This window comes from Lichenostomus cassidix, chromosome 5, assembly GCF_008360975.1.
Source record: "Lichenostomus cassidix isolate B80296 chromosome 5, HeHo_3.0, whole genome shotgun sequence".
Taxonomy (NCBI): Eukaryota; Metazoa; Chordata; class Aves; order Passeriformes; family Meliphagidae; genus Lichenostomus; species Lichenostomus cassidix.
The window spans coordinates 6,677,220-6,691,228 of NC_139486.1; the positions used below are offsets into that span (position 1 = coordinate 6,677,220).

A 14,009-nucleotide genomic window follows, 5' to 3' on the forward strand; every position below is an offset into this window, starting at 1 on the left:
GACAACTTATTTGTCCTGGAAAATGCAATTTTGATGGGGGAAAAAATCCTTAGTTTTCAATGAAAAGGATAGATTGTTGATGCTGATTTTTTGGAAGTTCTCCAGTTACTGGTGGGCAAATGGAAAGAAAAGAGAGAGGCTTTTACAGAGATAAAATAATTGCAGTCAGTAGTTACAAAGTTTCTCTTACAGTGGTAGAAAAATAAGAACTTCCCTAGGTGTTACTTCTCTTGTGTTATATACGGGGTCATACCAAACACTATGTAGTAATTATGTATTTTATATTCCTTCTCTGACATTTTCAGGTTTTCACTGAGTAACATTTATGTTATTATATAAGCACATTATTTATAAAGCTGTCACTCAGTTTCAGTCTTCCGAGGGAGAGAATCTGGTATTTGCTAGTCAACTTTTTGCCCTGCTATCCAAAAGAAGATGTAATAACAATCTGCTTGCTGGCTTTGAAAAGGAAAAGTAGAATACTTGATAACTGCTCCTGCAAAAGGGAATAAGATCAAATGCAGACTAGGAATTACAAAGCTCATAATTGCTGTTTTCCTTCCTGAGAAAACTGCTGCTAGGATTTAACATGTGTCCTTTTCCATAGGTTTCTCTGCGGAAGCAGGAGATCGAGGACAGGCTCAATGCCTGGATCGTGTTCAATGAGAAGAATAAGGAGCTGTGCTCCTGGCTGGTACAAATGGAAAGCAAAGTCTTGCAGACTGCAGATGTTAGCATTGAAGACATGATAGACAAATTGCAGAAGGTAAGTAGTAATGCACATGTGCACACCCAGCACTGCTCTGTGCTCTGGGAGTGGCTCACTGCTCTCACCACCTCCATCATCTGCACAACTGGTAGTCAGAGGGCAAAGAAAACACTGAAGGATGGGGTAGGTTGTATGCCAGATGAACGAGAAGTTGCCACAACCAAAAATAAAACCTAATTCTGCCCCTTCTCCCATGGTAGTTTGTGCTTTCTAATACTTTTATATTAGTTTGATTTTAAACAGGACTATTATTGTTCTGCTGTGCTCCTCCCCATGGGTAAAATGTCTCCATATCTAATCCCAGATCTCCTGTGGATCTGGCAAATCCAGAAAAATATACCAACAAAATAAAGCCATCCTAGACTTGAATTTGGGTTCTTTTGAGGTAGCTTCATTGAAAAATTATGTTAAATCAGGAAAACAGGAGATAAAATTAGAATATTCAATTGCTATTTTTAGGAGTACTAACTCCTGGCACTTGCAAGTCTTTAAGCTTCTTATTTTTTCATAGATTGTGAGAGGGCTTCTTCATTGAGGTTTTCTTTTTGTTTTAAGTGAGAGTTCCACATGCTAACATAGAAACCTCAGCCAAACCTGACTTCACATCACACACGTGGGAAAAGAAACCCATATTTTTGTTTTGGTATCATTGCTTTGTTTTGCCCTGTAATTAAAGCAATGTTTGTGTATATTTATCAGGACTGCATGGAAGAAATAAACCTGTTCAGTGAAAATAAGCTTCACTTGAAACAAATGGGTGATCAGCTAATCAAGGCTAGCAACAAGAGCCGAATTGCAGAAATAGATGATAAACTGAACAAAATCAATGATCGCTGGCAGCACCTCTTCGATGTCATTGGAGCACGGTAAGAAAATGATTTTCAATGTTTTATGTGAGATAGAAGTCAGAGGCTTGTGTCCCTGACCATCAGAAACAGAGTGACATGACTTTTCAGTTAAGTTGGAATTTATTATTGAGAGTCAATCTGAAGGGAATGCTTCTTTGCTGTAACTTATTGCTGTATCATGACACCAAATGTCTTGTCTAATGGTAGAGGGCAGGGTGTAAGAATTCATATAAAATACATTTTTAATGATGGGAGCTTTGTAAAAGGAAGAGTCAAAGTGATCTCTCTGTTGCAAGTGTTGAATAGCAATTTAATTTTAAGGCAATATGATAGTTCATATGTGCTTTTTAGGAGAGCCTCCTATTTTAATATACACCTCTCTTTCACTCTGTCTGAATGCAAAGAATTTAGGAATAGATTCTGTTCTGTCTCTGTAGACAGTCAGATTTATATAATGATAATGTTCCTTTTTTGCATTCAAAAGTGTTTGAAATTTCATTTAACCCCATTGCTATTTCTTTACTCACTCTCCCTCCTAAAAACAACTGAAAGACCAGATGAGTTTCTTTTAAATTCAGGATCTTCTGTATGATGGTGAAGTAGTAAATTCTATCAGTGAAAATGAAAACAAAAACCTGCATAGTCCAGGGAACGACCTCTTCTTAAAGGATTAAGTATCTTTATTATACTTGGCAGAGTTAAGAACATCATGATCATTTCAGTATTAGCCTTACTGAGACGATCCCATTTCATTATTATCTCTGAGTTTCTGCCACAGCTTGGGAGGAGGATGCTGGGCTGGTCTTGCCTCCTGCCACGTTCATTAGTAATCCAGAAATAATAAGGCTAACACCAAATTAGTATTGGTCTGAACTTCTCTCCCAAGGTTTTGTTCTGCCTGTGATCCCCTCTCTGGGCCCTCACAAACTCTGTTGCTCAGTTAAATTTGGGACAGATAAGGAGGGTGGTTGTGCTGTGACAATGTAGCGCTAAGTGTCCTGGGCCTTAATCAGGAATGAGATCTGAATTAATGGTGACACACGAGCTGTGAATGATTAAGTAGAAGCTGCCTTCTTAAGGTCTGACACTGTAGATAGACTTGCAATGGTTGTCTCAAGGTGTCTGGTTTTGATGTGGTGTAGGAAAGCAAGCTTCACTTCAGTAATACCACTTTTTCTGTTCTCATCTGATAGTAATGTGTCACTTTTAAAGCACTTTTATATCATTTTTGTTTTGCTGTGTGCTAGTTTTGAATTGAAGCAATTTTTAAATGTGGATTAAAATGCATGGTTTTAAAAGTGAGGAAAGCATGGCACGTTTGTGGTAGTCCTTAGAAAAATATGCCAAAGAACTGACGGGGCATTCAGAGAGAGATCTGACAATCTTATTCCAGTACTCTGTGACAAAGACTTCTTTGTCTACCTGGGATGACTTAAATCTTTACCTTCAGGCACATGTACAGTGGTGCTTTGAAGTGCATTAATGTGGATTTGTCTAGAGCCTCAACAAGGCTCCCATTATTTGGTATCTAAGTGTATATTGCAGCTATTAGGGAATAGGTGTGATGCTTTATGATTGCTCTGTGTTCTTAATTCCAAAATGTCTGTAATATGCCAGCTTATTCTTGTGATTTCCACCAATTTGATGCTCAGGATTTAGGTAATGAACTGGAAGGGACTGGCAAAATGTGATTTTAAGCAGCTCCCTAGGTGGTCCAAGATTATCAGGCAGCCCCGTGAGTTTTGCTGGTCCCCTTTGGAGTTAATACTGAGAGAGGTTCAGCATATGGCAGTGTTTTGCAGCACCTCTCCTGCCTCTTCTAATCCACCTTGCTGGGGCTTGGCTCTCAGCTGCTCAGTCACAAGTAACCACCAGCCCAGACACTCACAACAGACTCCAAGTACAGACCTCAGGGTTTATTTTGCCCTGTTACAACCTTCCAACTTTCTGCTTCGAGTGTGTTCCTACAGTGCTGGCTTGCTGCTGAGATTTAATTTCTGAAGGAATTAAATTAGGCCTCAGTTGACTGAAATGTCCACCTCACCCACAGGTGTGCTTTGGGGCACTCTAGATGAGGTTCCTCCTGTGCTTTTGAGTAGCCTCTATTAGCTCAGGTGATGTTGGGCAGCAGCAGTTCAACCCATCACCAATGTGACACAAATTGGGCATCTTTGAAGGAGAGCAGAGAGGAGCAAAGAGCCTTGGGCTGGAGGTGAGGTGTCCTGTGAGTTTGGGTTGTCATGCCCTGTGTGGACAGTCTCCTTCCTTTTCAGTTTGTTTTTGCAGAAGCTATTAAAAAAAAAATTGTGTTGAAGCTGTGTTGGAAGAACACATGAAAAGGATGGTGGCAGAATCCAGTCCCTGCTGGATTAAGTCATCAAAGTCCAGACATCCTCTCACAGTCTGTGGAGGCTGCAGCCCTTGGGGAATGGTGTAGGAGGGACTGTGCATCCACTGCAGCCCTGCAGGAGAGACACTGGAGCACTGCACTGCCATGTCAGCAGACCTGTACTAAGCCCTTTTTATTGGGCACTGCTTCATTGCTTGGGGAAAATAAGAGGAATGGAGGAGATGCCTCCTGGGAAGGGAGTGCCAGAGGGTTTGGGAGGGTTTGAGGGTAGGGCAGTGCTCCTGGAGAGAAGTGACAAATTTTGACTGTGGAGCAGAGAAAAGCTTGTCTTTCTCCTGAAAAAAGTTACTTGTAGGAAGTAACTTTCACAGCACCTTCATGAAATGAGGAGGTGGTTTTGCTCCTGTCTTTTCAGATGAGTAGCTGTGGCAACTAAAATTGAAGTGAAGATTCTCTGAGGTTTTGGGTGCCAAATCTGTGACCACTTGAAGATTTTTTTTGACAAATATTACAGTTTCTGTTAAACACACAATGAGCTGCTGCCTTTATTTGTACTTGCACCTGGCTCCCAGTGGCCCACCCACCATCACAGGGGCAAGGACCAAATTTCACTGTCTTCGTGGCAGGCCAAGAGTTGGGAAGGAAGTGAACTACAGAGCCAGGCAACCGAGTAGGAGGAGAAAATGTATATTGAATAGCTGTGTGTTCAAAGCCAATTTTTCTTTTTTTTTGACATTGAATCTTTCTTGTAGATGGGCACTCTGATCCTGTGATTCAAGAGTGAAAAATAACCTGAATACACAAAGGAATCTGAAATATATTGCCAGCTTAAGTTCTGTGGTTGCTAATGTCCCCATGGTTGTCCCTGCAACCTGAGTAACATTTTATATTCTCTGTAGTGCAGTGTATGGCTGTGTCATATCAACATGAAACCAAACCAGCCAGGAAGCCAATGTATCAATGCAGAGCTTTCCTCCTGATAGCTTATTTCACCTTTTTAAACCAATAAACGTCCTGGGACAGATGGGCAAATTAGGTGAGCTCCCCATTTAGTCCTTGAAGTGATTCTCTTAGTTCGTGGTGACAAGCTCAGATTTGCCATATGGCTGCACTTGCAGGACTTAACACTTTCATTATATGCCTGTGCTCAGCCTGTGTGGTGACAAAAGCTTTTTCTCGTGTGTTGCACCAAGCCACCGTCTGGCTGCAAACTTGGAAAAGTCTCAAAATGTTAATTTTCACGGGATAAAGTAACCATCAAGGCATTAGCATGCCTGGAAAGGAGAACAAATGAATTCTGTTCAGCTCAGAAGATACTCTTACTACGGGAGGTTTGTGCTGAAGTCTCTGTTGCGGGATGGGGAATACAAACATACAAACAGGCAGAAAGGGAGTGTTGTGCTGACTGTAAAAATGGACACAGAAAATCCCTTGTTCTTGCTGCTGAAGCAGTAGGAGGAGGAGTGGCTGCATGAGGCGGGTAGACAATCAAAAACCCATGGAGTGGGATTTACATCCTCAGTGTGCTCTGGAGCAGCACTCCTGAGCCATGCATTAACAGGCAAGAACTGCCAATGAACTGTTGTGCACAGCCACGTTCTCAGTGCCCTTTCCTGGGCCATTCACCACTGATTCTAACTCCACACTTCGCTTCCCAGCACAGTGAGGAAGCATTTTCCTTCTGCATCGCTTGCTTAGTGCCTGCTGTCAGGCTGGAGGAGCATCCCCGTGTCACTGGAGGGTATCTGCACTGCCTGGGATTGTGCAAAACATTTGGATGCTGCTTGAGCCTTCGTTAAAGCCACAGCTTCATCAGGGGCTGCCTCCAGCAGTTTTGGGCTGCAGACCAGTCTCTGCAGTAACTGATGGTGCATTTCTGTACTTCAGGGCATCCTGTAGCTCTTGCCACTGGCTGCCAAGCTATGCAAAGAGGATGCCAGTTCTCAGCTGCTCTGGCTGTGGGTACACTGTGATGTGTTCTCTTTCTTGGTGGGTCTGGTCCATGTTTTCAGCCTTGTGAAGAAAGGCAGAGTTTTTGTGCGTGTAGCAGGAATGGGTTCAAATGACTACGACCTTTAAAACAAGTATGAAAATACAGGGAAGCCAGCAAGGTCAAATGTGCCTTCGCATTCTTTTAACTACAACTGTCCTTGGCAACTGGATCTTTTCCCTGTGTTTGCAAGCTGCCAGCGTCATTGCATCGTCCAGGAATCTTAAACTGCCTCATGCTAAATCAGCCCTTCCTTCGAACTTGGGAGATTCAGGAGATTGAGTTCTCAGCTCATTTTCTGCATACCCTGGAGGGCTGAAATTCCCAAACAGCCTGAAACTTCTCAGGTTGCAAAACAATGGGAAGGATTTGAAGCTCTCCAGTGAACCCACCTTGTGGTGTGCTGGGGGTCCACCCCACCAGGCTTTATGGGGAGTTCCAGTGAGCTGCCAATTCCCTCTCCTCCCTGCACCCTCACTGTGGCTGCATTGCCCCAAAAGTTGCTGCAGCAGCAGCAGGCCCCAGGTGGTGAGTTTGGGGACCAGGTGAGTTCACAGCACCCCTCAGGTGGTCTCTATTTATTTTCCACCACACTGCTTACCCTTTGGCAGGGCAGACAATCAGGCACCACGTGTTGGTGTGCTGTCCTACCCCGGGCAACCCACAGTTGGTGTTGGGTGCCTTCTGGGTTCAAAGGTCTTTTTAAATTGCTGCAGATCGATATTGCATGGCAAGGGAAGCAAAACACGCTGCACAGAGGCCTCCCCAGGTAAACAATCCAGCAGTGTCCAGCAGAATGGTACTGGTTTGTGGCAGTACCACTGTAAAATCTCATTCTTGGTTTTGGTGTTTTTGGGGGTTTTTTTGTATACAAAATATGTGGATGTTTGAAATCTTACTCTCAAAGTGCCTGCTTTCTTTCCATGTTCTCTCTGTCCTTTGAGGATTACGCTTCTCTTCAGTGTAAAAGCTGTGACAGAATTCATTATTGTCTCAGGCATGATGGTTGGGCTTATTTTGGTTATGCAATGTGTGCAGGGAGCAGGGGGAGCTGGCAGTGCAAAGGGAGTCCTTGTCTCCTGCACACCATCTTCATTCCCAGTGTCTGCCTGCAAAGCTGGGGGTTATTTCCCCATTTACTCAGATCTACCATTATCAAATGTGGTTTTGAACCACCCTGGGCAATAAACTGTGGAGGTGACTGGGCACTATTTACCTGTGCAAATGTCCAAAGCTCTCTCAGTGTGCTGTGTCCTCCCAGGCACTGTGTGTTCTGCCACGATCAGCAAGTCAGTACAGGTCTGTGGAAAATTACCTGAACACTGAAAAACCTTTGATTTCAAAATCATTCTCCACATTTTTTGTGGGATTATCACAATTTATTTATTTTTTTCCCTGATACTGGCTGTGTGGGGAGTGACTTGTAACCCAAGGTTCTCCGACTTCCGCCTTTTTTCTCCCACCCCGTGATCTCTGGCAGTCATAACACACAGAAATCATGACAGTGTGTTTTTCCACAAACGAGTGATATCATAAATGAAGATTAGGGCTTATTTTGTCCTCTGGCATAACAGGCTATTTGCACTTGGAGGCCTTCTGCCTGCTCTGGAAGGTTAAAGAGAGGACAGGTTAGTGTGTGGGAGATTTAATTCTTACTTAAATACCTGGGGATATAATAGTAAAGGCGAGAAAGCAGAACGCAGGGGAAGTAAGGATACATCTCCGTGCGTGGTGCCTGTGCGTGGATGTACGTGTGCTCGCTTTTTTTGGGTTCGCTTCAAACTGACTGCCGCAAACCATCCGGGGCTGAGGCTCCAATCCCTCTTTCTCCCAAGAAATGAGCACCGCATCCACCTTTCTCGGTGCCGGCGGCTCCAGCCCGCAACCCTTCTGTCGCCAGCCGCGGGCAGCCGCCCGGCGTGCTCTTCCTCACGTGCTAGTAATTCTCTTGTGTCAGAATAAAGCTCTCGGGGTTTTGTTCTGAGCAGGGATGCGGCCGTTCGCCAGGTAAAATCCCACCGCAAAACGCAGGGGTTAAAACAGGGGGGAAGGAGAGCTCCGCTGTCTCCCCAGCTCGGGGTCGGGGAGAGAGGAGGAGGAGGACGGGCGAGTCTCCCCCCCAGCACGCGGGATGCTAAAGCGGCGAATAAATAGGGCATCTGTGGAGGAGGGGTTTCCTCTTCCATGCCTGCCTAGTCGCACAGACGGTCCCCCCTTGCAGCTTGGGATTTGCAGGCTTGAGGAATGGTTTTCTCGTGCGAACCGTAAGTGCGGGGTGGGTGCGCGGTGCCGGTGGGTTCTGGTGGTGCCGCGGGCGGCCCGGGGGGAGCCGTGCGGTGAGAGAGCTCCGCGGTGAGAGAGAGCTCCGCGGTGAGAGCTCCGCGATGAGAGCTCTGCGCCAGTGAGTGCCTCGCCGCAGCTCGCCCTGCACGAGTGGATGAGTGGGAAGTGCGGCACGTTAGCAGCAGGGATAGCGCTCAGGGGCCTCTCGCTTGAAATCAGCTGTGTTCGGCTGGGGGTTGGCACCCAAGGCGGTGGAGAGCTGTGACAACAACCTTTGGGCTCGCCAAAGGCGGGGTGACGCGAGAAAAGCCTCCTGCAAAGCTTCCTCCGGCGCGGCCGCCGCTTCTCCCTGCGCGCACAGCCCACTGGCACGGCTGGCACGGCACCAGCACGGACCAAGAATGGCCTTGCCTTTCATAGCAAAGGCCTAAGCTTTGCCTTTGGCATCACCTCTCCCAACCGGCTCTTTTGTCCCTCACACGGTTAAGCTCCCCCTGCGACTCGCCGAACAAAGGTTTCCTGGGCTGTGCATCTCATTTGCGTTGTCGCTGGTAAACAATCCTGTCAGCTGGCAGGGCCATTTCAGCCCCTCCTCCAAAAGACATCACCTAGTCGCTTCCTGTGGTGACATTTGTGAAGGAGAGTTTGGAGTGTATGTCAGGATGTTTTCATTCTTTCAGACACTAAAATTTGAATGTTGCTATTTACCTTTTTGAGCTTCCCCCGTACCTTTTCTTGCAGCGTTTTGACAGCTAAACCAATGCAATTGGCATGCGTTTTGTAATGCTTTTTGTTTGTGTGAGCACATTTTAATCAACCTGTAAGCTCCTTCCACTGCTTGGTAATTCCTGAGTAGTTACTACAAATATATTGTGTATTTCTGGGACCATGCAATGATTCAGCCTGAGACAGCCTTAATGCTTTTCTCTTGTAACCCAATGCTGGCAACTTCATTGAGGGTATTAAGACCCAAATCCAATCTCGAGTCAGGTCAGTTAGTCCTTCTGTTCACTTTTGCAGACAGCTTTCAGTCATAATCTCCTAGTTTTGTCCTTTTTCTGCCACTTCTATTGTGGTGTAAAGATTAAAATATTTTAAAACTGGCTTTATTTGGCTTATCCCAGGCAACTTATGTGTGTGTCTAAGCACTAATCAGGGTGGTTTTTTTAGATTGGCCAGTTGTAAAGGACAAGACAAGTCTGAGTTTGTTGGAGTTTTTTTAGATTAGTGGTGATATTTTTATTGGATTTTTTAAATAATTACTTTTTTTTCCCCTTCTGGAGGCATGTCAAATTGTGGCAGGTGAGTTCTTAGTGAGAAGTGAATAATGGATAAGCAGGCCTTCTTTCAGTAAACAGTAAGTTTTTCCTGTTGGACCAGTCTCAATTAACTTAAGAATCACACTTCTTAGAGGAAGAATTCAATCAACATTGGTGGCACCTTCCACCTTCTGGAAGAAGCTGATTTTCTTTGCTTCACTTGAACTTTTAGTGCTGTTAATTCACTGTGTGTTGGGTGATTGATCTCCTGGACCTTGTGGGAAGCTTTTGCCTCCAGGCTTGGAGGCTTGCACTGTGTATCCCCACCCAGCTCCCAGAAAGGCTGTCTTTACCCAGAAATGGTCAGGATGCATCTAAAGAGAATTTATTAAGTTTGCTTCATGCAAAGAGCAGGTGATTTGTAAGAATGTTTTCAGTGTGCAGATATGCATCTGAGAATGCTGGTTGCAAATTAGGACTTTCATGGATGTAATTAGTCTGTTTCACTCTTTTCTTAAAAATGTAGCCAGGGAAAGGGCAGTTTCCTCTGACTTCTGTGCAAGCTGAAGACACTTGTGGAGAACATACAGATTTTTCATCCTTTCATCTCTTGCTTCAGTGTAGAGCCCTGCACTTCCCCTTGGGCTCTGTGTCTGCTGACAGGAGCAGATCAGCCAATATGAATATCTGGACAAGGCTGCCCTCCATTTCTGCACTGCACTAGTGTGAACTTCTGTTAGGTTTTTGTTCTTCTTTGGCTGCTTAGCTCAAGTTTGAGATTAATGACTTAGCGCATTAAGTGTGTTTAAATGACTGGCAAATGCAATATTCTATCCAGAATATTTAACAGATGAAATGACTTAATTACAATGGTGTGTCTAATGGCAATTGCTAGAAAGTAAATACAAGCTCGCAGTTTCACAATGATGCTGTCTTTGAGACTGTTGCTTCTAGTAACACCAGAAGATAAAGATCCTCATCCTTATGGTGATATTCATAACTTGAAATTCAGAGTGATTTTGAGGCCAAACTAATATTGGAGTGGTGGCGCAAAAAACCACACTTGGATTCTAAAACTGTTGGTTTTTGAATGTCCTTTCAGTCATAAAGACGTTTTTTAATAATGTAATATCCTTTGGTTTTGCTTTGGACTTCCTTGGCTGTGTTCATCTATCCACTATGCAGGCTGAAGAAAGATGTTTTGCAACCTGTGAATTTTTCTGTAAGGCAATTTTAGGGGTGGGAAGTAGGTGGATACAGGCAGGGAAAGGAACGCAGGGAGGCAGGGATGATCCTGAGCAGCACAGTGAGCTGTGGTCTCAGCAGGTCAGCTGTGCCATCAGATGGTCCCAACATGTGCATGTCTCCAGAACAGTTGTGGGAAGTATCATGGAATATGCAGAAAGCAAATTGCCACAGGATGCAGTCAGGGGCAGTGCAGAGATCAAGCCTTGCTTTCCTCCTGACTGACCTGAAGTCATGCAGAGTTAATAATGCAACAGTGTAGATGTTCAGCTCAGACTCTTCCATTCTGTGCTCAACCCAGAGCCTGTATTGTCCGTCTCTACAAGGGAAAGGGTTCCTGAGTTACCTGTCTTTGGAGGGCCACATCCCTTGGGAGTCACTGGCACTGCTGAGCATCACAGCCAGCCAGATCCAAAGTGACTTCTGGGAATAGGGCAGAGGAAGAATCAGTTCTCCTGGGTAAATAACTGCCAGCCCATGACAGCACAAGGAAACGTTGCAATGACAAGTTCATTGGTTACCATTTAATAGAAACAAAACCAGGAGTAGGAAGATTTACACAGCAGCTGTGTGCTTGGGAGACAGATGTTGTCTGCATACAAGATTGAACTTGGTAGCAGAGTTCTGAAAAAAAATCTCATTAAGAAAAGAAGAGCAGCTAGATGCTTTTGTCATCCACTGGCTTCCTCACAATCAGCTGCAGCAGTGGAAAGCAGAGTTAATGTAAAGGGGCAGAGGCAATTGCTTTGCACTTTGCACCACTATCAGCAGCTTTGTGGGTGCAAGGCAGGAACAAGGTGGACCATGGACTTGGGCCACATCCTTCAGGCTGGTTTACATCAGTCAGACAATATTAATTTTGCTTTTGGAGAGTGCAGAGTTGCTAAATACCTGCCAGGAGCTTTAGTGTAGCACTGTGTTCTCACCTTGTAAAACAACTGAAAGTACTGCCTGGTGCTTTTGGGACAAGAGGTAGGAGAAGCTTTCCATGCTGCTAATCCATATGAGACCCTAAATTAGCTGGCCTTACTCTGTACCTTCACAGTAAACAACAGGACTGAACAAATGCAGCAGGATCGTTCCCATCTCTCCTCCATAAGTGCTTTACCTTAAATCAAGTGTCTAGCTGACGTGTGTATCCTCTTTGGTTACCTTAAGGTTGCTAATAAGATCAGTTGTTGCTTACAGTGTGGCATATTCATGATGGATTAGGTGTCTTGCATATCTTCTGTCATTGTATCATGAGGCAGCTGCAAAAACTGTTCATTACAGCCAGTTTGGACCACTCTCCTCTAAAACTTGCCAGGATAGTTTGGCAGCAGGGAGGACATTAGGCTAGGAGACTGTTCTGGTACCTTGTCAGGGCACTTCTGCCCTGGTGTAATCTGTCCCTGCCTGCACTACATGAGTTACATCCCTCCCCCTGCCCCAGTCCCAGCTTGCACAAGACCAGTGTTGCTAAGTACATCAGGGCTCAACTCAGACCCCTCAATGTTGGGAATTGCAGTAAGTGAGAATTTCAAGATTTGTAGTGTGGTAGTTTGCCAGATATTCCTCCCAACACATGGAGACAAATTTTCCAAAATATAAAACCGTGTTACTTGAATAATTTGAGGGCCTGATACGGGGTTTTGTTGTGGGAATATGCTGTTAAGGCTGGAAGTAAAAACACGTTAGTCTGCAGTTTGCAAGCTGTGCTACAAACAGCTGGAAGAAAAGTAAATGGTCTCAATGGTTCATTTGCTTGTCCACTTCACAAGTCTCTGTGTCCATTTGATATCCTCCCCCTTCAAGATTGTTTCTTTTTTTGTAATTTTTCACCCATCAGCAGAGTCTGGCATATCTCTGCTCATTTGTGTGGTGTTTAGAAGAGCTTTTAAATGTTGTGGTGCTACAAGTTCTATAGTTGCTGTTGTTCAGACCTCCTCCTCTCCTGTCAGCATCCAGAGGGTGCTGAGGCCCTGGCACAGGATGCCTAGAGAAGCTGTGGATGTCCCATCCCTGGAAGTGTTCAAGGCCAGGTTGGATGGGGCGTGGGGCAACTTGGTCTGGTGGAAAGTATCTCTGGCCATGGCAGGTTGGAAAAAGGTGATCTTTCAGGCCCTCCCAACCCAAACCCTTCTGTGATTCTATGATTTTCCTAGTATTTTAGATTGGTTGTTTGTGCAGATTCTGCCTCTCTTGGCAGAGTGGTACCTTGCTTATTGATATGGGCATGTTGGTTGCTGAAGAAGACACTGAACATAATTCACAGCAGGAAAATCAGACCAGAGATACCCATTTTAGTTTCACTGTGGCGAATTATGGTACAAATTCCCACCTAGATGAATGTCCAGTGCTCCCTAGCAGATGAAAATTCACCTTTCTCATATAGTCTCGTTAAAGACTTCACCCAAGACCTGCTTGCAGCTGTAGGGCAGGGAACTGCTGAGCCAATTTAGGTAGGTTTTGACTAAAACATGGCTCTGAGTTACAGGCGGCAGCTTGATGTGACATGGCTTCATAAAGCCATGCCTCTCATCATCTCCTGCTAACATCCTTTCCACTGATTGATCATCTTTGTAACAAAATGTTCTTCCTGGTTTGCTTAGGGTGAAGAAACTGAAGGAAACATTTGCTTTTATACAACTATTGGACAAAAACATGAGTAACCTTCGCACCTGGTTGGCCCGGATTGAGTCTGAGCTTTCCAAGCCTGTTGTTTATGACATCTGTGATGACCAAGAAATCCAGAAGAGACTGGCAGAACAGCAGGTGGGAGATAACAGCAGCCAGAGTAAATGAGCTAAAATGCTGCTGATTGGTCCTGGTATAAAATCACCTGTTCCTTTCCTTCAGCGAGCCCTTCTGACTGTTTGCTTTGCATGGCCTGTTCCTGCCAAGATGCATTACATGGAAAATTTTTATTTGCTTGCAGTAATTTCAGCATTGTGTTGAATTACCCCCACTTCTCCCACCCTCCCTTCACCCAAGGAAAACACGCAAAATACAAACAAAAGCAAATTTGTTCAGTTCAGTGCAGCAGACTTCCTGAGGACTAGGCAGGGCACAGACAGTGGGCAGAGTACATGAGGATGACTTAGACTGACAAGGCGTGAATGCTGCTCTCTGCAAAGTGGCTGTGACAGACCCAAGTGCTGTGATTGATGCATTGCCCTCACTGGCTCCAGTTCTTGTCCCCTCCTTGCAGACAGCAGAGCAAGCTTGGCAGAGCAGGATGCTTGAGCTTTGGAGGGTGGGCTTGTGCAGCCACACCTTTGGCTGA

The 14,009-nt window shown here is 44.9% G+C and overlaps 1 protein-coding gene across 4 annotated transcripts in view; it reads left to right on the forward strand.

Moving 5' to 3' along the window:
• The window catches only part of SYNE2 (spectrin repeat containing nuclear envelope protein 2), a 174,761-nt gene that overhangs the window by 142,956 nt on the left and 17,796 nt on the right, over nt 1-14,009 (forward strand). For all 4 annotated transcript variants that reach the window (XM_085061147.1, XM_085061143.1, XM_085061144.1 and 1 more), the window contains 3 exons: nt 608-766; nt 1,469-1,635; nt 13,336-13,498. In XM_085061147.1, the coding sequence (XP_084917273.1) occupies nt 608-766; nt 1,469-1,635; nt 13,336-13,498 (489 nt within the window). The remainder of the gene's footprint in view (nt 1-607; nt 767-1,468; nt 1,636-13,335; nt 13,499-14,009) is intronic.